The following is a 26,776-nucleotide window of genomic DNA, read 5'->3' as shown; positions in this document are numbered from 1 at the left end:
GGACATTCCGACAACAAAATCCGTCGGATTGTTTCTGACGGATTTTGGCCCAAACTTGTCTTGCATACACACAGTCTCACAAAGTTGTCGGAAAATCCGATCGTTCAGAACGAGGTGACATAAACCACATACGACGGGACTATAAAGAGGGCAGTAGCCAATAGCTTTTGTCTCGTAATTTATTCTGAGCATGCACTGCACTTTGTCCGTCGGAATTGTCTACACACGATCGTAATTTAAACGATCAGATTTTGTTGTCGGAAAATTTTAGATCCAGCTCTCAAACTTTGTGTGTCGGAAATTCAGACGGAAAAAGTCCAATGGAGCCCAAACACGATTGGATTTTCCGACAACAGGATCCGATCGCACATTTTCCGTCGGAAAGTCCGACTGTGTGTACAGGGCATAAGACATTATCTCTGTGGCCACATTCCACTCACTCATATTCTTCGAGATGGCAATCAGATTGTTAACCACTTAAGCCCCGGACCATTTTGCTTGCCAAAGACCAGAGCACTTTTTGTGATTTGGCACTGCGTCGATTTAACTGACAATTGCGCGGTTGTGCGACGTGGCTTCCAAACAACATTGATGTCCTTTTTTCCCACAAATAGAGCTTTATTTTGGTGGTATTTGATCACCCCTGCAGTTTTAATTTTTTGCGCTATAAACAAAAAAAAGAGCGACAATTTTGAAAAAAAAGCATTATTTTTTACATTTTGCTATAATAAATATCTCCCAAAAATATATGAAAAAAATTTTTTTCCTCAGTTTAGGCCGGTACGTATTCGCAATAAGCGTTTGAAAAACCTTATAGCGTTTACAAAATAGGGGATAGTTTTATGGCATTATTATTAAAAAAAAATTTTTTTTACTAGTAATGGCAGTGATCAGCAATTTTTATTGTGACTGCGACATTATGGCGGACACATCGGACATTTTTGACACATTTTTGGGACCATTGTCTGATTCCTGTGTAAATGACACTGGCAGTGAAGGGGTGAACCACTAGGGGGCAGTGTAAGGGTTAAGTATGTCCTGGGGAGTGATTCTAACTGTGGGGGGCGTGGCTACGTGTGACATGTCACTGATCTCTGCTCCCAATCACGGGGAGCAGATAATAGTGATACTGTCACTAGGCAGAACAAGGAGATGCTTGTTTACATTAGCATCTTCCCATTCTTCCTCTCCGTGAGGCGATCGCGGGTATCTCCATGGCAGTTGAGTCCGTGGGACCTGTGACCTGACTCACGGAGGTCCTGGCCGGCGTGCGCTGCCGGCAGCGCACCCGAGATGGCACAGTGGCAAATTTAAAGGGGTGTACAGGTACGCCCATTTTCCCAGCCATGCCATTCATTCGTGCGCTGGTCGGGATCGGTTAAAGTGTAATTTAGTGATTTTTTTTTAAGCTTTTTTATTTTATTTCGAGAAATTAAATAATCAATGTACTCCAAGCTGCAGCGACTTTTCTTGCTTATTAGACAGCAGAAGGGGTTGCCATCTTTTTATTGCAGTGCTGCAAAAACAACCGTAAATTTAGTGATTGTGAAGTCTTTTTTTTTTTAAATAACAAACATAGTTACATAGTTATTCAGGTTGAAAACATGTTATACTTACCTCAGTGCAGTTGGTGTTGCAAAGAGCAGCCTGGATCCCCCTCTTCTCAGGGTCCCACTTCGCTGCTCCTGGCCCCTCCCCACTGTCAAGTGCCCCCACAGGCAGCAGCTTGCTATGGTGGCACCTTGGCCGAGTCACAGCTCCATGTGTCCATTCAGCCACTGAGCCCCAGCCCAGCCCTGCCCCTTCTATCCCCTGAATGACTAACTTACTTTGATTGACAGCCGCATGAGCCAATGGCACCGCTGCTGTGTCTCAGGAGGCGAGTCCCAGACGGCTAAGACATTTGTGGACATCGCTGGAGAGAGATGGGACTCGGGTAAGTAATCAGGGGGTGCTTGGGGGGCTGCTTCACATAGCATGCATTAAAATAAAAAACCTTTACAACTCCTTTAAAATTTATACATATGAACAGTAAGAAAAAATGAAAAATAAAGGAAGAAGGGTATGAAAGAGTTAATAAAAAAGTAATTAGGGTTACACAACTGTAGTTTTCTTTCTTTCATGAATTAAAATTAAGATTGGGCTGTCACATTGACAGTTTGTGGTGGTCATGCACTGTTAGGCTGCCCATACACGGTGCAGATTTCTTTTCTGCAACCACGTGTTGCAGGAAAGAAATTTGCATGATTCCTCCATCAACACAGACAGTGTTGACAGGCAAATCAGCAATTATCTTCTCCAAGTGGGAGGTGGCGGAAGATGTCCCTAGCGGCTATAGCAGCAAGAGAATCCGGCAGGCTGGTTATACCCAACTTGATCGATCTATCAACTTGGTACATTCAGCCTGCCCATTAACGGTTTGAACCGTGTATGGCCGGCCTTAGTTTCTGTTCATTCAATCAGTAGGCTGAATGAAAATAAAACTACAGATTTCTCTATCCACACAAATGAGGTGGATGGGGGAATCCCAACTCGGGGACATTATATTCTGATAGCAGCACCGCAGCTGTCAGAAGTCACTGATCAGCAGATGCTGATTGAGAAAATGTACCTTTGAGAGAAGTCGGCAGAGTGGGGACAACCACACTCTGCTCAAAACTCAGCAAAGACTGGCCGAATTTCGATCAGTGTATCGCCATCTTTAGTACTGCTCATTATATGAGGGCTCTCCTAAATACATCAGCTAAGGTATGCTGTCAGCAGACCTGATACAGAGCAGGAGGCTGCCACACTGACAGCAAATCTTTGGCACTTAGATGGCTTTCACACCGAGCAGTCGGTGGTAAAGCGGCGCTATTTTTAGCGCCGCTCTACCGTCATTTTAGCGGCGCTATTCGGCCGATATCGGGGGTGGTTTTAACCCCCCCGCGCTAGCGGGCGAAAAGGGTTAAATGGGGCAGAATTTTGCCGGAGGTATTGCAGCGCTTCCCCGTTGATTTCAGTGGTGCTCCAAAGAAGCTGCTGGCAGGACTTTTTGTGATGCCCTGCCAGCGCACCACTCCAGTGCTTTTTTCAGGCACTATACAGGTGCCTTTTTTTAGTGCTGTAGTGCCTGAAAAGTGCTGGCAGTGTGAAAAGGGTCTTACACTGAGCTCTGCAAGTGTAACCTGAAGTCCTAAACTGTCATATTGACAGAATTTGATGCAGAAGCAAGACAAGTTCCTACCCCAACTGCACACTATAGCACAGTGCCCAAGTCAGGAGCCTCCCCTTCCTTTGCCCAGCTCTGTGTCTGATTTAATAACCTGTTATTATTGCCCTTTGTTACAGAATCCCAGTCAGGTATGTGGAATGTAGTCTCTTTACACCAGATCTGAAAACAGTGGAGATTCAGCATGGCTATCAAAGGTAGCCACTGATACTATGGCCATAGCTCTGAGGCCTCTGGCCTGTTTCTGTTTAAGGATTGTCTCCTTCTTTAACAGAAGAACAGTCAATAGGTTTGTCTAGCAAAGGCGTCCATAAGTAAACATTTGTTTTATTGTGTGAAACCTTCGGGTGTTTGGTAAGTTTTATGAACAAGATGTCATATGGCATGGTTTTGTCCCAGAGCAGATTAGCTATGTCACACCTCCCAACTTTCTAAGATGGGAAAAAGGGACATGTATTAGCAAAAAAGTATGTGGGTAAAGGGCACACCCCATGCCACACCCTCGTTACTGGGATAAGCAAAGTGGTTGTTAACCCTTGCAAAATACACACTGATCTTAATAGCCTCAGCTGATACACAGACAAACAAATACTCCTACATAAGTTGTACCTGTTTATTTGCTACATCTCTCGTTTTTAGCCATTCAAAATACAGAATTTACACAGCATTTCTGAGTTTCAGAAGGCAAGGGGCAGGATCTGATGTCTCACATTGCACAGCATAAAGCAAGGAGCTGAATGTAATCTGAGAACTGAGTGGAGGGGAAAAACACTGCCCTCTACACCTGCTGTGTGGTTAAAAGGGGGGCGCGTCTGTCTTCCGAGATTCTCTAGTGTCATCGACGGTCAGAAGTGATTCTTGCAGATAGCAGAGGCATGAGAGAAGAGACAGAAATCGCACTAGGCGTTATAGTTGGATAGAGACAGGTACACGGTTTGCAACCACCAAGCACAAAAAATTATTGGTTAAACCCAAAAGTGTTTTTTACTACTATTCCCTTATATTGGCTTATGAAATCTTTCAATGCAATGCAACCATTTAGAAATTGGATGAAAGCTTTAGCTTAGTAAAATACTTTTTAATAGATTTATGTACATTTTTTTGCAGGTATATACATTAGATCAAAATGAGGGGACAAATAAGGAGGATAGAGGTACTTTGTTCTAAAGGTTCTCACAGTTCCTCGAAATGAAGGACAATTGGGTGCTATGGCTACATATCTGTTTGAAAACATCTAGTCCTGTAATACTTCGCTAATGTTTGTACTATGTAGATGTAGGTCCTAATTGGGTCTTAATAACAGAAAAGGAAAATCTGAAACATGTTTAAATTGATAGAGCTTTTTAGCTTCTTTATAGGTATTACATTTCTTTTAACTTCATGGCTTTATTTATATGTAAAATGAAGTAGTGCGTTTTCATTAGGTCTTCCTCGAAGTAGTATAACACATGACCTTCAAGGGACCCACCACATCTTTACTTGAATATATCAATCATAAGTGCTTATGTTTTATTCTTTTATAAAAAAATATACAGTTTTGTAAGTAGGCTTGAATGAACCGAACATGCAGTGGTCAATATATTCTGCCATAGTATGGGTTTTTGTTAACCGCTTCAGATCCGTGCTATAGCCAAATGACAGCTACAGTGCAGACCTACTTTGCCGGGAGGGTGTCAATAGACGTCCTCCCATGCTCGAGCGACCTGTGATCAGCGAGTCTATGATCCTGACCCCTTTACCACATGATCAGCTGTCAGCCAATGACAGTTGATCATGTGATGTAAATGCTGATAGCATGAGGAGAAGAAAAAAAAAAGCCGATCACCAGCGGTTGTCAGAGGGACATTGGTCCTGATCAAGAGAGCCAGCTCATCTGTGCCCACCTGCCAGTTAGCCAGTGCCCCGCCAGTGCCACCTACCACTGCACAACAGTGCCATCTACCAGTGCCCACAGTGCCACCTATCAATGCCACCAATCAGTGCCTCATCAGCAGTGCTGCCCATGAGTGTCACATACCAGTGCCCATCAGCGCAACCTATTAGTGCCACTCATCAGTGCCATCTATCAGTGGTACCTTTTCAGTAACACCTATCAGTGGCCTTCAGTGCCCATCAGTGCCTCCCATCAGGGCCCATCAGTGCCATCTTATCAGTGCCCATCAGTACCGCCTTATCTGTCCCCATCATTATCTGTTCCTATCATTCCCGCCAATCTGTGCCTAACAGTGCCCACCAGTGCAGTCTATCAGTGCCGCCTCATCAGCGCATATCAATGAAGGAGAAAAATTACCTGTTTGCAAAATTTTATAAAAAACGATGAAACATGATTTTTTTTTTCAAAATTTTCTGTATTTTTTTGTTTGTTTACCAAAAAAAAAAACACCATTGGAGATTAAATACCACCAAAAGAAAGCTCAATTTGTGTGAAAAAATGATAAAAATTGCATTTGGGTACAGTGTTGCATGACCATGCAATTGTCATTCCAATGCGGCGTACACACGATCGCAATTTCCGACAACGAATGTTCCATGTGAGCTTGTTGGCAGAAATTCCGACCGCGTGTAGGCTCCATTAGACATTTTCTGTCGGAATTTCCGATAACAAAACTTTGAGAGCTGGATCTCAAAATTTCCCATTGTCGGAAATTCCAATCGTGTGTACACAATTCCGACGCACAAAATTCCACGCATGCTCGGAATCAAGCAGAAGAGCCGCACTGGCTATTGAACTTCCTTTTTCTAGTCCCGTCGTACGTGTTGTACGTCACCGTGTTCTTATTGATCAGAATTTCTGAAAACATTTGTGCGACCGTGTGTATGCAAGACAAGTTTCAGCCAACATCCATCGGAAATAAATCCACGGTTTAGTTGTCGGAAATTCCCACCGTCTGTACATGGCATAAGAGTGACAGAGCTGAAAATTGCTCCGGGCAAGAAAGGGGGGTTTAAGTGCCCAGTAAGCAAGTGGTTAAGTGAATGGCATTAAAACAATATTCTCTAGGGGCTAAATCATCATATTCAATTATAAACTTCGCACTTTAATTAAAGGTGCAGTAAAAAAAAATTACAAACGTCTTGAATGAAATTACTCTTTGCAATAGAAAATATAATCATAATAATACCCCCCAACGGCCTTTATTTGATAGACTGTTCTGGAAAGAACATGGTTTAGTAAAACATATGTGTTAATCAGCTGTGATACATTTTAGGGTGAAGTTCAAGGGGTCCTAAGCAAGACCTTTTAGGCCGGGTTCACACTGCCCTATGCGGACGGCTGGGAGTGTCAATGTTATGTTAATGACACCCCCAGATCCATCGGCATATCGCAGTGCGATCTGCCGACTCGCACAGGAATCGGATCGCATGGTGTGAACCCCCATGCGATCCGATTCTGTTGCGGACCCAAAAAAGGGTCCCGTGCGAGTTTGCTGCGGGAGCGATGCGAATTCAGCCATACTATCTGTATGGCTGAACTCGCATCGCTACGGAGATCGGATGTGATTTGCTGTGCGGATCACATCCGGATCTCCCCCCGCAGCGGTGTGAACCGGGCCTTAGGCGAGAGGTGTGCGATGCGGGTAAACGCCGCGGATTCGCGGCGTTCCCGCATCGCTATAGTGTGAACCCGGCCTTAAAGACATTTTCACAAATCTCTATGCTCATTTAATTTATAGCTGCAGGTTATGTGCTGTTCAATATTATCAAAACATTTACATTAGGGTGCATCTTCCAATGTCTTTGAATTTCTGGCTAGAAATTTTGTTAGAAAATAATATTTTTAATATTATAAAAGCTTAGTCCACAAAAAAAAAAAGATTTCTTAGCCCCTGTACACACGGTCGGAGATTTCGACAACCAAATCCGTCGGATTTTGTCCGTCGGATTTTGTCCGTCTGATCTTGTCCGAAACTGTTGCATACACACGGTCGGACTAAGTTGTCGAAAAATCCGATCATTCAGAACGTGATGACGTAATTTTGTTACGATGGGACTACGTTCAGGCTAGTAGCCAATAGCTTTGATGTAGGAATTTGATCTGAGCATGCGTGGCACTTGGTCCGATCAAAATTCTCTACACATGATCGGAGTATGTCCGATCAAACCAGTTGGTCAGAAAATATTTCCAACAAGTTGGAAAATTGGGTCCGACGGATATTCTGACGGAATCAGTCCGATGCATACCAGACAAAGTCGGATTATCTGACAACAGGGTCCGATAGGACACATTCCGACGGATTCTCCGACCGTGTGTACAAGGGCTTAGTCATATATAACAGGGCACTGGATAGTACTTTGAAGCACTTGGTTATACTGCCACCTTAAGGAGAATTGGACACTGGCAAAGCATAGCTGTAGGGACTGCCCTGTGTATTTATTTTATTTTTTTTCCATTGAAACTTTATATCACTTAAAGCGGTGGTCCTCCTAAGAAAACAAATATTAAAAGCCAGCAGCTACAAATACTGCAGCTGCTGACTTTTAATAAATGGACACTTACCTGTCCCAGGGTCCAGCGATGCCGAAGCCGATCAATAGCTCGGCTCTCGGCAGCTGCCCGCCATCCTTGGTGAGGGAATCAGGAAGTGAAGAGTTGCGGCCTAACTTCCCGGTTCCCTACTGCACATGAGCGAGTCGCGCTGCGCATCCTTACTGGTCCCCGCTATCTCCTGGGACCTGTGTGTTTCCCAGGAGACAGCAGGGGATGGACAGGAAGGGGCGTGACTCCCGCAGGAGTCTATTCCCGCAAGCGGGTGCAAATACCTGTATTATACAGGTATCTGCACTCCCCTCCCCCCTGAAAGGTGCCAAATGTGACACCGGAGGGGGCGAGGGTTCCAAAAAGCAAAGATTCCATTTTTGTGTGAACCTCCGCTTTAAGAGACAAAAAGGCCGCTAAGTGGCATAAACTCTTTGTGACATTAATGAAACATCAGGAGTCTTTTAGACCTGCCTTCCAGATCTCACCTGCCATCCATTGAAGCTAATGGAGTGCATATTGTGCTCCATTAGCGTCTTCCTTGGCCACACAGGAAGTGATGTTATACACAGATGTTCACTGGTATTCATCCCCTCCACTCAGCGAAACCCACAGGGGGGACAGTGGAGCCTGGGAAGCATGGTGGGGGTTGGGGTTGTCACAAAAGGGATCAGGCCTAATTTCTTTCAGCAGATTGCCAACTGTTGGGTTTACACACATTTGCAGCTAATGTAGCAGCAGAGAGCGCGTGTAAAATCCCCTAGATGTCGCCATCATAAGACATCTGGTGATGGCAGTAAAAGAGGCTAAACCTGACAGTCTCTTATGCCGCTTACACATGATCGCACATGAGAGCTTTTCATCGGAAAATTCGACCGTGTGTATGCTCCATCGGAATTTAGCTGTCCGAATTTCCGGCAGCCAAAAATTCATAGCATGTTCTCAATTTTCCAGACAGAAAAACTTTCAATCGCGTGTATGCAATTCCGACACGCCAAAAATCATGCATGCTCAGATTCAACTACGAGACAGAAGCTATTGGCTCTCAAATTTTCCGACAACAAAATCCATTGTCGGAAATTCCGATTGCGTGTACACAATTCAGACGCACCAAATTCCAAGCAGGCTCGTAATCAAGCAGAAGAGCCGCACTGGCTATTGAACTTCCTTTTTTTAGTCCCGTCGTACGTGTTGTACGTCACCACGTTCTAAACTATCTGAATTCGGTGTGACTTTGTGTAGGCAAGACAGTTTGAGCGGAATTCCGTTGGAATTCCGTCTGGAAAACCATCAGAGCTCTTTTCAATGAGAATTCCGATCGTGTGTACGCGCCATTATACTTCTCAAAACTCTATAGTAGAGATCTCTGTGCTTTAGTATGCAAGTCTGCATACCTACTGTGGTCACTATGAAGGTATCCCACTCTCCTTGTTTGAATTTATATTAACAACAGGAGGGGCTCTCTAATTAATATGTATTTAAACTAATTTGTAATTTTAGTTGCCCAATTCTTACATTTTTCATGGTAATAAGGGTAAAGCAAATGATATAGTAGTATTAAAGCACAATGAAAGCTTTACCCCTATTTCCCTTTGCTTTCAGAGGTTTCAGGATGTAAGGTTGTCCTATTTCAGAGTGAAATGCTGAAAGGAAAACTATACAATTAGAATTATTTTCTCTCATTGACGATTGTCACTGGAACAAGATGTCTCCTCACCTCTTGCTCTAGTGACAACTCTAAAATTGTGACTATCCCATCACTTTCTGTCTTGATGACGATGGGGACCTTAGCAAACAGAGGGTGTGAATGGATTTAACAGGAACACAAAAAGCAATAAAAATATGACAGGGGTTCTAATCCCTCCCTATTCTATCTAAAACTAGAAAAAAAAAGTTTCTGCAATATACATTTTTACGGGAAACTCCACTCTAATTTGTAAAAAAAAAAAAAAAAAAGGAAAACTCCACTTTTGTTACAAAAATATTATAGCAGATAAACCATTTTGTGATGTAATGTTATTAAGAATTCCTTTTTTTGTATTCGGCAGTCATTTTCATCTTCTAAAAATATTGATTGCAATATGGCAACCTGGAGGCTTTCTGTCAATCGTTCATGCACACAATTCCCCCAGAAATCTTATTTCTTGCTTCTGTAACTTTCTTCCTGATTTTTTTTTTTTTACATCTGCTACAATAGGAGTTTACAGAGGAAGTAAAGGGAAAAAAAAACAAAAACAAAAAAAAACCCCTCCAAGGCAAAGGCATAATGAGCTAGTATGCATAGCATACTAGCTCATTATGAATAACTTACCTGAGAACGAAGCCCCCAAAGCGGTCCTCCGTCTTCCTCTTCGCCACTGCCATGGATCCCGGAGCGACTTCCGGGTCTCGTGGCTCCGGCGCTGTGGAGCCGCGATGACGTCACCCGCCGCGATCTGCGGCCTGCCCAGTGCGCCGCTGCCTCTCCCCATTCAGGAATCAGTCTGAAAAAAGGATATGGTAAAACAACTATTTCTTCAGAACAGAAAATCTTTAAATACATTTGTTAAAATCCTTGCAATGTAGATGTGTATAACCCAGAGGCGATTTTTTTTTTTTGTTCTCTGCAAAAGTGAATACAATTAAGATGGACACGAACTAAACCTAGAAGATTTTACAAGTAAGCAGTAACCATCAAAAATACCAACATCTTACAATTGCTATTCCATGTTTTAGGTAAAATCACAGAAGTACGAAATTCTGAAGCTTACTGCTGATTTAGAAAATGAAAGAAAGGAGAAAAAACTGCTGCGTGAGTAATGAAATCCTAATCTACTAATCTGGCACATGTATAAACTGTTCTTACCTCCAATAGCCTGGAATGACAGTACATATACTCCCCCCTCCACATACAGCATATAGCCGTGGAACAGCTCTAAAATGATGCAAGATTTTTATTATTCCAACACATTATTGTAATGTCATGTGCCATCTTTTCTGCAGAAAATATCTCCAATATGGCAGCCGGAAGTTTTAGAGGAGCTCCCAAGCAGAAGTGACATAAATAAAGTATTAATCATGTGGAGCTCTGACTTGGCTTGGGTGCCTCTGTAAGAAAGAATATTGCAGTAGGTGTGGCGCTGTTCCTATGATACTGTGTTATACCCTCTGCAGGTTATAACCTTATATATGAAAAAGCCCCGAAGTTGGTTAAATGGGTCCACTTAAACAACCCTGGTGGAGCTAGGAATAAGTGCTGCACCCTATGGGTACACTCTGGACTAAAAAGCTCCTACGTGTTTGATCCTCAGCCTGTATTTGACTGCTATCTGTGAACTTCTTTGTTACCCTCTTATGATTTTTCCTTTACTCAATTGGGCCTAATACTGACATAATTAACACTCTGGTCTAATAGGGGGATTAATTTAATTATATAATTTAATATATAATTTAAATGGAATTATACTATAGGCATTCCCTTCTTTTTTATGTGGTGACCAAATGAAACATCACTAACACTAGCGCCATTATACCGAAGCCCAGGATCCACAGATTGCTACACAGTGGCACATACTGTGAATGCGAGGTACCCCTGGAGGGGTACGGCGCTCTGGTGAGTGCATTGATAATAGGAGCACGGATAATAACCACAGCACCACGCACCAACCATTTGAGAAAAAAATTTCCTTGGAAAAAGTTGTCTAATCATGGGACAGTTTTAGAGCACAAAGTCACTTTGTTTATTATATTAAGCACTAGTCACTTTTTGTTTATGTACACGGAGTATATAATGTCACTTTGTGTATCATATTAAGTTTTAGTCACTTTATTTCCATTTATTTATATGGAGTGTACAAAATCACTTATTAAGCACTAGTCACTTTATGTATAATCTTTTATCTGTTTATGGCACATCCTTTTATGCTATATGTATACGGAGTAGGTATTATGTAGAAGACATATATATGTGCATATACCTATTTATTTCTTATACATATATGTTTATATTGCACGAACGAAAGTGCTCGGACTAATAATTTGGTGTTGCAATTATTTTTTATTTTTTATTAATTTTTATTTAGTATTTTTTGTTTGATGTGTAGTGAAGATAATAGAATTTTCAAGAGCACAAGTCACTTTTTTGTGGCACGGTTTGTCACTTTCATTAGAGCATGCGACATAATGCTATTTTTTTCCATTTTTATTTCACATATTTATTATTCCATATTTATTATTCTGCCTCAAAAAAACCCAGAGGGTCTAACACAGGTTAATTTTATAAATGCTCTATAATTAATTTCACTTTATATTAATCCCCCTATTAGACCAGAGTGTTAATTATGTCAGTATTAGGCCCAATCGATTAAAGGAAAACTCATAAGAGGGTAACAAAGAAGTTCACAGATAGCAACCAAATACAGGCTGAGGATCAAACATCTAAACCCTAGAGATGGTTGTACATGAAAATCCCAGTAGATCAGCAGTTTTTGAAATACTTAGACCAGCCCGTCTGGTGCCAACAACCATGCCATGTTCAAAGTCACTTAAATCCCCTTTCTTCCCCATTCTGATACCCGGTTTGAACTTTGGCAATTCGTCTTCGCCATGTCCAGATGCCTAAATGCACTGAGTTGCTGCTATGTGATTGACTGATTAGCAATTTGTGTTACCAAGCAATTGAACAGGTGGCTGATGAGTGTATGTGCAAACCCAATTGCTAAAATCTCATATTTCCTTTAACATGTTAGTGTAATTGTAAATGTAATTTTCAATGTTCCTAAATGTGCAGCCTTTTTAAAATAATACCTGGAAATCCTGCCATGAAGGTCCTTTTTTAGGCACTCTTTCATGGGGCGATGAAGCTCTTTTCCTGTCTCTTGGTTGTGCTTCTACAGTGCCTTGCGAAAGTATTCGGCCCCCTTGAACTTTTCAACCTTTTGCCACATTTCAGGCTTCAAACATAAAGATATAACATTTTTATATTTTGTGAAGAATCACCAACAAGTGGGACACAATTGTGAAGTGGAACGAAATCTATTGGATAATTTAAACTTTTTTAGCAAATTATAAACTGAAAAGTGGTGCGTGCAAAATGATTCGGCCCCTTTACTTTCAGTGCAGCAAACTCACTCCAGAAGTTCAGCGAGGATCTCTGAATGATCCAATGTTGTCCTAAATGACTGATAGTGATAAATAGAATCCACCTGTGTGTAATCAAGTCTCTGTATAAATGCACCTGCTCTGTGATAGTCTCAGGGTTCTGTTGAAAGCGCAGAGAGCATCATGAAGACCAAGGAACACACCAGGCAGGTCCGTAATACTGTTGTGGAGAAGTTTAAAGCCGGATTTGGATACAAAAAGATTTCCCAAGCTTTAAACATCCCAAGGAGCGCTGTGCAAGCGATCATTTTGAAATGGAAGGAGTATCAGACCACTGCAAATCTACCAAGACCTGGCTGTCCCTCTAAACTTTCAGCTCAGACAAGGAGAAGACTGATCAGAGATGCAGCCAAGAGGCCCATGATCACTCTGGATGAACTGCAGAGAACTACAGCTGAGGTGGGAGAGTCTGTCCATAGGACAACAATCAGTCGTACACTGCACAAATCTGGCCTTTATGGAAGAGTGGCAAGAAGAAAGCCATTTCTCAAAGATATCCATAAAAAGTCTCGTCTAAAGTTTGCCACAAGCCACCTGGGAGACACACCAAACATGTGGAAGAAGGTGCTCTGGTCAGATGAAACCAAAATCGATTTTTTTTTGCCCACAATGCAAAACGATATGTTTGGCGTAAAAGCAACACAGCTCATCACCCTCAACACACCATCCCCACTGTCAAACATGGTGGTGGCAGCATCATGGTTTGGGCCTGCTTTTCTTCAGCAGGGACAGGGAAGATAGTTAAAATTGAGGGGAAGATGGATGCAGCCAAATACAGGACCATTCTGGATGAAAACCTGTTGGAGTCTGCAAAAGACCTGAAACTGGGATGGAGATTTATCTTCCAACAAGACAATGATCCCAAACACACAGCAAAATCTACAAAGGAATGGTTCACAAATAAACGTATCCAGGTGTTAGAATGGCCAAGTCAAAGTCCAGACCTGAATCCAATCGAGAATCTGTGGAAAGAGCTGAAAACTGCTGTTCACAAACGCTCTCCATCCAACCTCACTGAGCTCGAGCTGTTTTGCAAGGAAGAATGGGCAAGAATTTCAGTCTCTCGATGTGCAAAACTGATAGAGACATACCCCAAGCGACTTGCAGCTGTAATCGCAGCAAAAGTTGGCTCTACAAAGTATTAACGCAAGGGGGGCGAATAATTTTGCACGCCCCACTTTTCATTTTTTTATTAGTTAAAAAAGTTTCAAAAATCCAATAGATTTCGTTCCACTTCACAATTGTGTCCCACTTGTTGGGGATTCTTCACAAAAAATAAAAATTTTATATCTTTATGTTTGAAGCCTGAAATGTGGCAAAAGGTTGAAAAGTTCAAGGGGGCCGAATACTTTCGCAAGGCACTGTATGTTGCCACCCTGTCACATGGGCTTCCTATGGAAACTACAAGTGGGTGTTTCAACAAACATTACATAATTGTCACCATTAGTAATCTCACTCTGAGAAATGCCATGCCATTGCTGCATCACATGCATGTCGGTAGGAAGTGGCTGCAAAAAAGCTGCTGAATATCAGCAGCATTTTAATGGAACGGGGATGAAACTATTAAAACAGTACTGTAATTTATTTAAAAAAAAATGGCAATTTTTTAAGATGCACAGTGCAATAACGCTTAAAGTAAGATTGGATGACTGGAGTAACACAAATACTTGAGTAAAATCCTCCTTATTCTTATATGTATATGTATTTTTATCCCCCCCGCCCTTTTTTTGTTTTCTTTTTTTTTTTTTACAGAAAAGAAAATTCTTGAGCGCCCAATCATTGAAATAGAGAACACTGCAGCCTTACAGCTAGGTGAGACATTTTGGTGCTCAAGGCATTTTATGTTCTTGGACAAGAGAGCACAAACAGTATCAGAAACATTAAAATTACATTTTATCACAATACAGAGATATCTCTTTGTACCTAAACATTGTCATAAAAATGGCCAAAAAATGTTTTCAGAATCGTATTTTTACTGCGTCTGCTTGTGCATTTTCTATTTACTTGGTGAAGGTGCTACAAATTCGATCTACAGTGTGACCTTACTAGTTACACTCACCCAAAATGTATCCTTATTTATGTGCAAAAAATCCTACCAAACAGTGTAGAATGAGCGGCGCTAAATACTAAGTGAATATGCCAATAGCACACACTCTAAACCCAAATGTATCCAATAAATGCATACAAATAACAAAAGTAACAGTGATTTGTAGTAATTTAAACTACCGTATTTATCGGCGTATAACACACACTTTTTACCCCCTAAAATCAGGGGGAAATTGGGGGTGTGTGTATACGCAAATCCCCCACTATTTTTAACCCTTAATGCCGCTCTCTGCGGCTTCGGGGTATTCGGCCACACTCGGCCGTTCTCGGGTATCTTAAGCCGTTCTCGGCTATTTTCAGCGGAGTGTGGCCGAAAATAGCCGAGATCGGGGCGAAAATAGCCAAAAGCCGCCGAGAGCGGCCGAGAACTACCGAGTGCCGTCGAGATACACAGGACATGCGCTCTGTATCTCGGCGGTGCCATTTTTAAATGGCAAAGCCACAGAAAAGACTGCAAGTGACTGACAAGGCTAAATGCAAGGCTGCAAGTGAATGACAAGGCTAAATGCAAGGCTGCAAGTGACTGACAAGGCTGCAATGGAAGGCTGCAAATGACACTGATAAGGCTGCATTGATGGGCATTTAAATGTAAGTTTTTTTCCTTAAACTTCCCTCCTAAAAGTTTTTTTCTTTGAAATTCTCTCCTAAACTTGGGGTGCGTGTTATACGCCAGCGCGTGTTATATGCCGATAAATACGGTATAGTGTAAACACCCTGTGAAATTAGTGATTCTAAAAGAATATATAAATAAATGAAGTGTCCAATATTTTAAACACAAAAGGTCCACTTCCAAAAAAAGTTCATTAGATGGTAACCAGTGAATCACTTATAATTATAGTCCATAAAAACTTCCAGGAACACTCCTCCACCACATAGCCGTGACTCCAATCCCCTTATGTGCACACACTCACCAGCTGTTTATGCCTCAGACTGCCGTGCTTGGCTAAAGACGCTTTAACCCTTTTTTCATAGGGATGAAGAGTGAAAAATCTCCAGGTGCCAGTCAGAGATAAATGCACAGTTCCCGATATATCCTCTTAAACACTCCACATGTAAATGAAACAAAAGCACAGCCTCCAATAGTGTAAAAACTTCACACACTTTGAATCTCATAAAACTTCACTACATTCTACTCACATGTGGAATAAAAAAGGCACACCATAACCACAGCACTCCAAAACCATAAGTAGATGGATAACCACGGCAGACCCAGGAGTTATGAGATCACGAGATGTCAGCTGTCTGGCTCACCCCTCCTCGTCCCAGCTCCCGCTAGTAGCCACTGTATACTGGTCAGCGTTCCGTGTCTACCTCAATGACCGCTAGCGATGCGAACTTTGCGGCACCACACTGATTCCCAAAAGTAGTTCCTGCACTACTTTTTTGTTTTAATAATTTTTATTGTTTTATAATAGAATCAAGAGAAGACAATGTGAACATTGTACAACAATTTACACAAAGTCATACAAACAAATACTTAGAAGAAAATAGACTTGGCTGTCAAGATAACAGAAAACTTGGAGCTGTCATAATTGTTGTGGGTGCAAATATATGTTAACCATAAACTTGTGTTTCACTCCCCCAGAAACCCCAATGGGAACTCTTTTGTTACCCGGGGGAGGAATATCTCATAAGCATACTATCTAACATATAATGGACACAGTTCAAAAGTGTTAATACCATCTTGTTACTACATCAAGGAAAGTTACCAGATTTTTTATCTGTTGGAGGAAGTTTGCGGCTCCAGACCACAGTACCCACGGCTCCCATTTTCTCATTTCTTTGTCTGGAGGCCATAATCGTTTTGTAGCTATAGTGGAGGTTCACCATGTCAAGAGTGTGTTCTACAGAGGGGGTTTTGTCGGTTTTCCACAGTCTCATTATACACAGTCTGGAGGTCTGCAAAATGTGGCTCATCACATGTCTATAGGGCTGTGGTACAGAGTCTATGTTCAGGTTTAATATCGCCAGACCAGGTGTTGAAGGCATATATTGGTGTGATATGTCTGACAGTATTTGAAAGACTGTATTCCAGTAGTTCTGGATTCGTGTGCATCTCCAGAAGATGTGGAATAAGTCTCCTTTAACTGAATTGCATCTTCAGCATTTGTCTTGTGTGTTGGAGTTAAATTTAGCAAGTTTTGAGGGGGTCAAATACCATCTGAGAGACAATTTTTGGGTGGTTTCCCAAAGCGCAGAGCATTTTGTTGCTTTGTATATCAATTGTAATGCCCGTTTCCATTGGTGTTCTGTGTAGGTCATTCCCAGGTCGTTTCCCCAGTGGGTGTGGGGGGGGGGCTTCTTAGTAAAATGGAGCTTGTGGTGTAAGATATTATCAAATAGAGATATCCCTTTAGTTTTGGGGGAAGAGGACGTTAGATAAGCCCACGCTTTGGGGTGTACTGTGTAGATAGGAAATTGGATTTCTTTAAGGCAGTGTATGACGCAGATGTAGGTAAAGAGGTCCATGTGGGGCACGTTACATTTGTGTTGAAAGCGGGGGAAGGGTTTTGGTCTGTCGTTCTGGAAAACATCTTGGATAGAATGGATACCCTGTTTGGACCACTGGCTTATAGATTGGTCAGGTGAGAGATGATGAAGAGATTCAATCGGAATTGGAATGGGTGGGGTGTGAGGTATGTTAAGGCTGTTATGGATTGGTCTTTTCCAGGCAGTGGCCGATGATATCATGGTGGGAGGTGTTGCCAACAATATTTTTGGACCCCAGGGTGTACTCCTTACCCACCCTTTTAGATTTGGATGTAGTAAAGTCAAGTTTTCGCTTGAACTCCACACTTTACCAGGGCATGTCTAGAACCACTCAGTGAGTTGGTCCAGCACTGTGTGATAGTCTTCAAAGTCAATCGTCCCTGAGCCAACCGCCAATCTATGGTTTGTAAGTGTTGAGTGTATGCTCCTCGGTTTGGCCCCATGCCATTTGCATTTATTAAACAGTGTTTGTAGAGATTTAAAATAGTGTTTGGGTATAGGGATCGAGAGAGTTCTGAACATGTAGAGAGCTTGTAGCAGATGGAGCATTTTAAATGCTGTGAGTCTGTCAGACCATGAAAGGTTGTGCTTGGTTAAGGTTTGGGTTTCTACTCTTAATTTGAGGGTTTTAAAGTTGGCTGTGAAGAGGTGTTTGATTTTGTTAGATGTACACCCAGATATGAAATGCTATTTTCTGAACAGGCAAAGGGGACTTGGGCCTGTAGTAGGTTTCTGGTTGTGGTGTCCAGTTTAATATCTAGAATATGTAATTTAGTTATGTTCAGTTTATAATAAGATATTTGTCCAAACCAATCTAGCATCTTTTGTGCTTTAGTCAGGGAGGAAGTTGTATTAGTGAGTATCAATATGACGTTGTCCACAAAGAGACTAATCTTGTGAGAAGTTTTTCCTATCGTTAGACCTGTTATTAGGGGGTGCGAGCATACATGTTCTGCCAATGGCTCCATCGGCAGATTGAAATGAGTGGTGACAAAGGGCACCCTTGTCGAGTTCCGTTTGTTATGTTGAATGGCTGGGATACCATATCCGCAGAATAGACCCATGACCAAGGGTAGTACATAGTGCCATGATAGCTCTGTAGATGAGGTCTTTGAATCCGAACTTAGTCAGTATTTTCTGTATATAGGTCCAATGCACTCTGTTGAATGCCTTCTCTGCGTCTAGAGAGATAAGCAGAGAAAGCGTTCCGCTGGACTCAACATGATGTATCAAGTTGATCATCTGTCTTGTGGCATCTGGTGCTTGTCTACCCCTAATGAACCCCGACTGGTCTTTATGGATGAGATCTGGCATAACTACCACCAGACATCTGGAAATCGTTTTGGCATATATTTTCAGGTCGAAGTTTAGTAGGGAGATGGGACGAAAGTTTTGATGGGAAGTTGTGTCCTTCCCTGCTTCAGGATTGTAATTATAAGAGAATTCAATGATTCATCAGTAAACTTTGAAGAGAAGGCAGCAATGTTGAAAAAGTCCATCATATGGGGGAGTAAGTGATTTGAGAATTGCTTGTAATACTCTCCCAAATGACCAATTGGTCCTGGAGCTTTACCCAAGGGTAATGTGGATATTGTTTCAAGGATTTCCTGCTCAGAGAATGGCTTGTTTAAGGAGGACAGTTGAATGTAGGAATTCATTGATGTCTTTTGTGGATGGTTGGTATGTATTGGGGTCAAGTCTAATGTTATATAGTTTGCTATAGTAATCACTGAAGGTGTTCGCAATGTCCTGGGGTTAGTCAGTTTATCGTGGGAGTGGAATAGGTGGGGTATCCCAGATCCTAGATAGATTTCTTGCCAGCCTTTTTGGGTGTGGAGTAGGAGGTGGCTTTAATTTTGTGATGGATAGTTCGTATGAGTTCAGGAGTAACAAACGTAATTCCTGTCGTAGGGTCAGCAGTTGGGCTAGGAGTGTCAGAATTGGATTGGTCTTGTGTTGGGATTCAAGATTGTTCATTTGGGATGTAAGGGTGTCTATTTGCTGCATCCTCTTCTTTTTACATATGGAACTTAATTTTATTATGGTACCCCCTAATAACCGCTTTGTGCGCATTCCACACCATGACGGGGCCCCCCACTGATCCTTTATTTAAATAAAAGTATTCTTTCAGGTGTTTTTTTATTTCTTGGGAGTAATTGGGGTGTTGTGGTATGTAATTGTTTGCACGCCAGAAGAAAGTATTCCTCTTGGATGCAGTGTTGTTGAGGCAAATAGTGATTGGAGCGTGGTCCAACCACTTCATGGTGTGGATTACAGATGCGCCAATGTTTTGTAACAACCACTTGTCTGTGAGGAACATATCTATTCTTGAATATGATTTGTGATGGGGGGAGAAGTAGGTATAGTCTTTTTCAGACCCCCGTGATGATACTTCCATACATCAAAGACATCATGTGATGCCAGGAGTTGTTTCAGGGGGGACTCTCTCTTCTTTTCGCTGCTGAAGTAGTGTCCATGTGAATGTCCGCTTCTATATTTAAGTTCCCGCATATGGGCAGATGGCCCTGATGCACAGATTGTGCTTTGCTCATAGCTTTCCTGAGGAAGCTAATCTGGCGGGTGTTGAGGGCGTATACATTAAATAAGGTGTAATTGACTTTGTTGAAGGTAAATATTAGAATTAGGTAGCGGCCATTGGGGTTGGAGATTTCTTGAAGCAAGTGGAAGGCAATTCCATTTTTTATTGCTATGAGGACTCCTCATGTGGGGTGTAGGTGGCAGATATTGGTGGTAGATTTGGGGATATTTGCTGTTGGAGCATAGGGCTGTTGACGTGGGAAGTAGATATGTCTCTTGGACACATAGGAAGTTGCTGCAGAGCTTTACAACTGTGTGCCACAGGGAGTGACATTTAGCCAGGTGGTTTAGGCCCTTGGCATTTAAGGATAGTATGGTAAACAGCATGACTAGTGACCAGGGTTGGAGGTGGTGCAAGTGGGGGAGTAACACTTACAGTTAGTTATAATTCTTAGTTTGATGGCTAGGTGACCTTCGTTTGAAGCTGTGTATCCACTGGAAGGTAGGTACTATGATATTGCTGTCCTGGAGCTAGAACTGCAAGAAAGGGCTGGGGAAGAAGCAAGCAGTCAGAAAGGTTAAAATATCAAGAATGAGAACAAAAAAAAACTGTAAGGAACTCTTCTGTCATACGTAGTTCCTTCAATAAGAGGATCGTGGTGGCATGTGTAACAGGAAGCTAGATGCAGCTATGCTGCTGGTTGGGGGAAACAGTTAATAACTAGGAAAAACTGAGAGATTCCCTTGAGGTAGCAAATTGAGAAATATTGTTGTGGATGTGGCCCATGCGGATCAGGGGATCATCTGGGATTGGTAGGTTCTGGATCCCTGTTTGCTGTGCCGTTGTTGGGGTTTCCGTTGTGGCAGTAGTGGGATACCTTCTTTGAGTGATTCCAGAATGATACCCCATTCATGTAGAAGGTGCATGCCTTTTATTAGGTTGCTGACAACATGAGTGGTGCCATTTTTAGTGATGAGTAATGTTGCCGGGTACCTCCACTTGTAGAGAATTTTATGGTTGTATAGGCCTTTAGTCATGGGGTTCAGCTGCCTCCTAAGTTGTAGCGTGTATTTGGAGAGGTCAGGGAAGAGCTGGACTCCTTCGTACGTTCAGGACAGAGGAGCTTTGGGCCTTGCTTCTGACATCATTTTTTTGTGGAAAAAATTTACCCTTATGAGCACATCTCTCAGCACAAACGCTGGTAAGTGTGAGAGTTTTGCTATTCTGTGGATGCTGTCTATGATGATATCTCTGGGAGCCACGTCAGGCAAAATTGTGTGTATGAGGTCTTTAGTGGCTTTTGGTAGGTCTGCCCGGGGGTATAAATTCAGGGACCCCCCGCAGTTTAAAGTTGGTATGTCTGGAGCGGTCTTCTAAGTCGGCCAGCTTGGCCCGGACCCATTCCTGCTCCACTTTCACCTCTTAAACAGCATCTATAATGTAATTTACTGTGGTTGTGCACGCCACACTTTTCACGTATGTATTTGTAAAACATTTTGAAAACCATTTATCATTTTCTTTTCACTTCACAATTATGTGCCATTTTGTGTTGGTCTATTCCCTAAAATCCCCAAAAAATACATTTATGTTTTTGTTTGTAACATGACAAAATGTGGAAAATTCCAAGGGGTGTAAATACTTTCTCAATGCACTGTATCTACTGGCTGGGGAATCTCTTTTATCTCTGGGGAATTCCCATAGTTTGATTTGCTTTCTGGAAATTGCCAACTCTCCTCCATTTCAGGGTCTCATTCACTTTTTCTAAAATAATTTAACTGGAAAATGAAAATGTACCAAAGCATGTATGTTTATACACATCTACAATCCAGCCTGCTTTTCTAAACTGTATCTTGATTTCCGAAATAGGGGAACAGAAGGAAAACAAAAATGGCATGCCTGTGACAGTACAAGACATTGCTGTTAAAGAGATTGAAGTAGAAGGTCAGAAGCTGGTTTTGGAAGAAATTGTTGAGGTAACTACAATTACGAGTTGAAATAATGAAATTGTTGGCTCAGTAATAACTATAGCATAGTTTCCAGAAGTCACAGATCTTTGGTGACACTAAACTCACATTTTTTATAAAATAAATTAAATGCAATATGTTTTTATATATGGTTTTATATAAGTAGAATGTATCTTCTATCTCTCTCTTCCTATGTTTCTTCTCTGAAATGCAAGCTTTTTTTCTGCAATTCTCAGACTTTCTGTTCTAGGATGGCTACCTCAAACGCAAATGCAGCGCAAACACATCTGTGCTCACAATAGCATAAATAAATCAATCTATAGAAACAATGATAATAATAAGTGTACCCCACACAAAAGTATATATACCTTGTAGCATAATCCATGAAAAAAAAAAAACTGAAAAAGCAAATCAAAAATTGTAATATATATGAATGAATATAAAGTGATTCCACAATCCACAATAGTGTCCTTATGTGCAAAAATATTTTGAAAGGATAAACAAAATGAAAAATCATGCTTGGTGCTAAAAAAAAAAATGTCAAAGCAAATCTTGCGTCAAGAAAAATGCTATAATGCTGAATGTATTTTATTGGGATTTTATGTGATAGACCAGCACAAAGTGGCACATAATTGTGAAATGAAAAGACACGATAAATGGTTTTTAATTTTTTTTACAAATAACTATGTGAAAAGTGTGGCGTGCATTTGTATTCAGCCCCTCTGTGTCAGTACTTTGTAGAATCACCTTTCGCTGCAATTACAGCTGCAAGTCTTTTGGGGGATGTCTCTACCAGCTTTGCACATCTAGAGAGTGACATTTTTGCACATTCTTCTTTGCAAAATAGCTCAAGCTCTGTCAGACTGGATGAAGAGCATCTATGAACAGCAATTTTCAAGTTTTGCCACAGATTCTCAATTGGATTTAGGTCTGGACTTTCACTGGGCTATTCTAACACATGAATATGCTTTGATCTAAACCATTCCATTGTAGCTCTGTATGTTTAAGGTTGTTGCCCTGCTGGAAAGTGAACCTCTTCCCTAGTCTCAAGTCTTTTGCGAACTCTAATGCCGCGTACACACAATCGGACATTCGGCCAGCTAAAGACCGATGAGAGCTTTTGGTCGGAAAATGCGATTGTGTGTATGCTCCATCGGACGTTTGCTGGCCGAATTGAGAGCATATCTTACATTTTTCGGTCGGAGAAGGTTCCCATCCGAAAATCCATTCCTGTGTATGCAATTCCGATGCACAAAAACTCATGCATGCTCAGATTCAACTACGAGACGGAGGCGATCATTCTAGTAAAACTACCGTTCATAATGGACATACCACAATCGGCACGCTGAATTCGTTTTAATAGTTTAATGCAGTGCATTCTCTTCTTTTTTACAATGCTAGAAGAATAACTCTCACAACCTTTCTTCATTATTTCTCCTGATCTCATGAATAATCTTTTTTGTTTTTCAAGCCAGATCTCCATAATAATGTTTGGATTTTTTTTTTGTGTTATCTTTTTTTGGAATATTTTGAAATTATTTTATAGTCCTCTCCATCATTTTTTTTTTTGTGTCAAGTTTACACAACAACATTATTATCTTGTCGAAAAAAGTCCTCCGACAGGGATCTGTTCAAATGATATACAATACTGGTACCAGCATCCCAAAAGAAAATATAAAACACAAAAAGTTTGGAGGTAAGGGACTTTTGCGGCACAAAATATTGGAAGAAAAATAAGAAAAGGTGTTCTAAAAAAAAATATACAAATTTATTTCATATACATTACACAAAATATAAAAAATAGTCAAACATTTAATACAATTCCCTATGGTCTATAATTAACACCTATTGCCTAAACGCAGGTGACATTCTCTCTTCACACAATGTTTTCCATTGATCCACACAGACAATGCCAGTCTGCCCTCATATATGGCCAGGGAGACCCGCAGAGGGGGTAATTATTACAATTGTCTCTTATGGATCAGTTATATAGAGTGACTGTATATCAGGGAGCTCGAGAAAAGGGCAAAAGATCCTCAAAGGGTTAATATCCACCATATCTCCTCATGGTTTTGGGCTATAAATGTTCAGATCGAATCACTGGCTCACAATTTAGGACAATAAATTTGTATATATTTTTTTAAAACACCTTTTCTTATTTTTCTTCCAATATTTGGTGTCGCAAAAGTCCCTTACCTCCAAACTTTTTGTGTTTTATTATTATCTTGTCCTTTTAAAGCTCAAGGAGGTTGGTTGGTGTGCCTTGTTAATTTGACATTGTATTTTTTAAATGTACCTGTCTACTCACAAAAACAAACAGTCCTATTTGAAGACACATAGGCAAGTATTTTCAAAAAAAATCTCCATTTATTCTGGCTGATTACAAAATAAAGAAGGCAACACTGGAGAAACTGCTGGAATTTGCTAAGCTTTTCTACCCCAGGGCACATATCAACTATTTGGAAAATAAAATTGGTAGCTTGAGAAGTCCATATAATGGGGAGCACAATCTTGTCTAGGACTCCCAGGGATCATGAACAGCAGCAGATGACATATATGTCCCCAGGCTGTGGTACTACCACAGCCTGTGTCTTCTGTTGGACCAGCCTGAACCCAGGCCATCACTTTCTTGTCTTCCTTGCAGCCTTCCCTGCAGCCTTCCTCGCAGCCTTCCTTAGAGGCTGTGGCTCTGGAGGTGGACTTGTGGCAGGAGGAGGAGGATGGGTGAGCATAAATAAGTGCATGTTATCACTTATTTGGCCACTCAACCCCCTCTGAATCGCCTCAAAAACAAATTTCTCATACCTGAGGCGTTGGCCCGCCTCCATTTGCTACAATTTAGCAGCTACATAGCAGCCATAGGCCTCTTCAGCATTGGTGGGGCTTTTCAGGGCCACATTAGCATCCTTAATGAGGCCCAGTGCTGCCTCCTCCATGTTACTCCCCTTCCTGGCCCATTTTGTTGGAAGGCAGAGGGGAGGCACCTGTTATTGGATGAGGCTAGAGGGCCCTGCCACCTCCTGGCTGCCACTTACCCCCACCTCCTCCTGGCTGCCACTTACCCCAGCCTCGTCCTGGCTGACACATTCCAGAGCCCCGTCCTGGCTGAAGCCTTCCTGTGTATGAAAAAGGGACATACTTTTAGTTTTTGGTTCATCAATCACACCCAAATTTCAGCTCATGACTGTTGCAAATTGAAGGTTAATAAATAGAAAAGACTATCATTCTGAGCCCAGCATTTTTTCATTCTTGTCACACTCATTTTTGGCCCCTACTGTCAATTGATATGTCAAACACTTTTTGTTAAATCATTCATTTGTTAGCAAGAATAACATCTAGTTAACAACAATCATTTTTGGACAATAAATATGTTGGGCTCCTCAACTTCTTCCATGATGGAAGGCCCAGGTTGGTCCTCGGAAGCCTCAGCTGGGGCTGAGGGAAGGGGGGATGGAAGTGTAGAAAGTGATTCCCTGGCTTCCATCTGGTCTTCCAGAAACCGCATCCTGCTGTAGTACCACAGACTGGGTACATACACATCCTCTGCTGCAGCTCCTGATCTCATGGAAGCCTGGACCTTATTAAGCTTCTTCCTATATGTGCTTCTCAAGCTACCAATTTTCCTCTCCACAAACTCAATGTCTGCGTTGGGGACCTGCATCTTCACATATGCCATCAGTTTCTTCAGCGTTGCCTCCCACCTGGTTTATTTTGATGTAAGGGGTTTTTAACCTCCCACAAATTTAGCATATCCCTGTATTTGTCTATGAAGTGGTCCATGAATTCAGGGTCTTTGAATTGTTTCATATTTGCTGCAAGACAAAACACAAGACAAAAACATTAAATAGGCTAAACTCTCCTAATCTTATCCCAATATAGGCCTCAATCTAGTATCAGTATAGGCTACTGATGTACCAAAGTTAAGATGTTACCTTCATTAGAATGTTCGTCCTCCTTCCTCAGCACACCGAACGTACGTACGACACACGCATCTTAACTTTATATACACAGCTCATGCGTGAAACTCCGCCTGCGTCGCCTGCCCCTGACGTTCTTTCTCAAAGATTCCCCGCCCCGTCTCTTTCATCGCAATGGGAGAGGAACACGGCGGAAGCACAGCAGGTGATTACTACTAGTAGTAACGAGGAGGAAAGCCCGGAGGCCGAAACGTTCTTATCCAGAAGCAGGTTTAAGGCCTCCAATATGTCCTTTGTGGAGATGGTCCACGTATTGAATTGGGCCAACTATGATGGAAAGAATGGGCCATACCCAAACCTCAATCTGCAAAAGGCCAAAATCATGATTTCAATGTATGCGTTTTGTGGGTGCAACCCCTCCCAGGTGAGAGGAAGTGGTTGCACACCCAAAACACGTCCATTGAGCCCCCATGATGGGAGATAACACATGTTGACGTTAGGTATGGGATCAGAAAGGAAATCTCCATTTTTACTCACAATTTGTATGCATCTTCTAAATTTGGCTTTTACAGGGGTGACTTCCCCCCATCTGATGAAAGACATTTTTCACACTATAAAATGTCTGATATTGCCTTCTTTTTTGCAATGTTGAACTTTGTAAGTTCCAGAGTTGTGTATGTTATTTTTGGAAATATGCCTGTTTCTGTATTTGTTAAAAAATGTAAAGGTAAAACTTTGAAAAAAAAATATGTTTTTTTTTACCGCCAAATCTTTTAAAAAATGCACATGTGAATGTGCACGGAGTAAAAGGCTTTCTACTCAACAATGTGTGGCTTCTTTTTTCAATGCTCAATAACACTTTTTGTATTAAGTTGGTGTTTACAGTGACAATGGGTATTATTTAAATAATGTGAAAACCACTTGCCACTACAA

The 26,776-nt window shown here is 41.6% G+C and overlaps 1 protein-coding gene across 3 annotated transcripts in view; it reads left to right on the top strand.

The window, feature by feature from the left end:
- Positions 1-26,776, top strand: part of LOC143930791 (uncharacterized) — a 461,539-nt gene that overhangs the window by 385,061 nt on the left and 49,702 nt on the right. For 2 of the 3 annotated variants that reach the window (XM_077455410.1, XM_077455393.1), the window contains 3 exons: positions 10,404-10,479; positions 14,580-14,639; positions 21,829-21,935. In XM_077455410.1, coding sequence (XP_077311536.1) covers positions 10,404-10,479; positions 14,580-14,639; positions 21,829-21,935 — 243 coding nt within the window. The remainder of the gene's footprint in view (positions 1-10,403; positions 10,480-14,579; positions 14,640-21,828; positions 21,936-26,776) is intronic. The other variant, XM_077455401.1, reaches the window with a different exon arrangement.

The sequence above is a fragment of the Lithobates pipiens genome, unplaced genomic scaffold, assembly GCF_037356315.1.
Source record: "Lithobates pipiens isolate NorthernLeopardFrog02 unplaced genomic scaffold, aLitPip1_a1.2 Scaffold_10, whole genome shotgun sequence".
In the NCBI taxonomy this organism is placed as follows: domain Eukaryota; kingdom Metazoa; phylum Chordata; class Amphibia; order Anura; family Ranidae; genus Lithobates; species Lithobates pipiens.
This window is presented reverse-complemented; position numbering and strand designations above follow the sequence as displayed.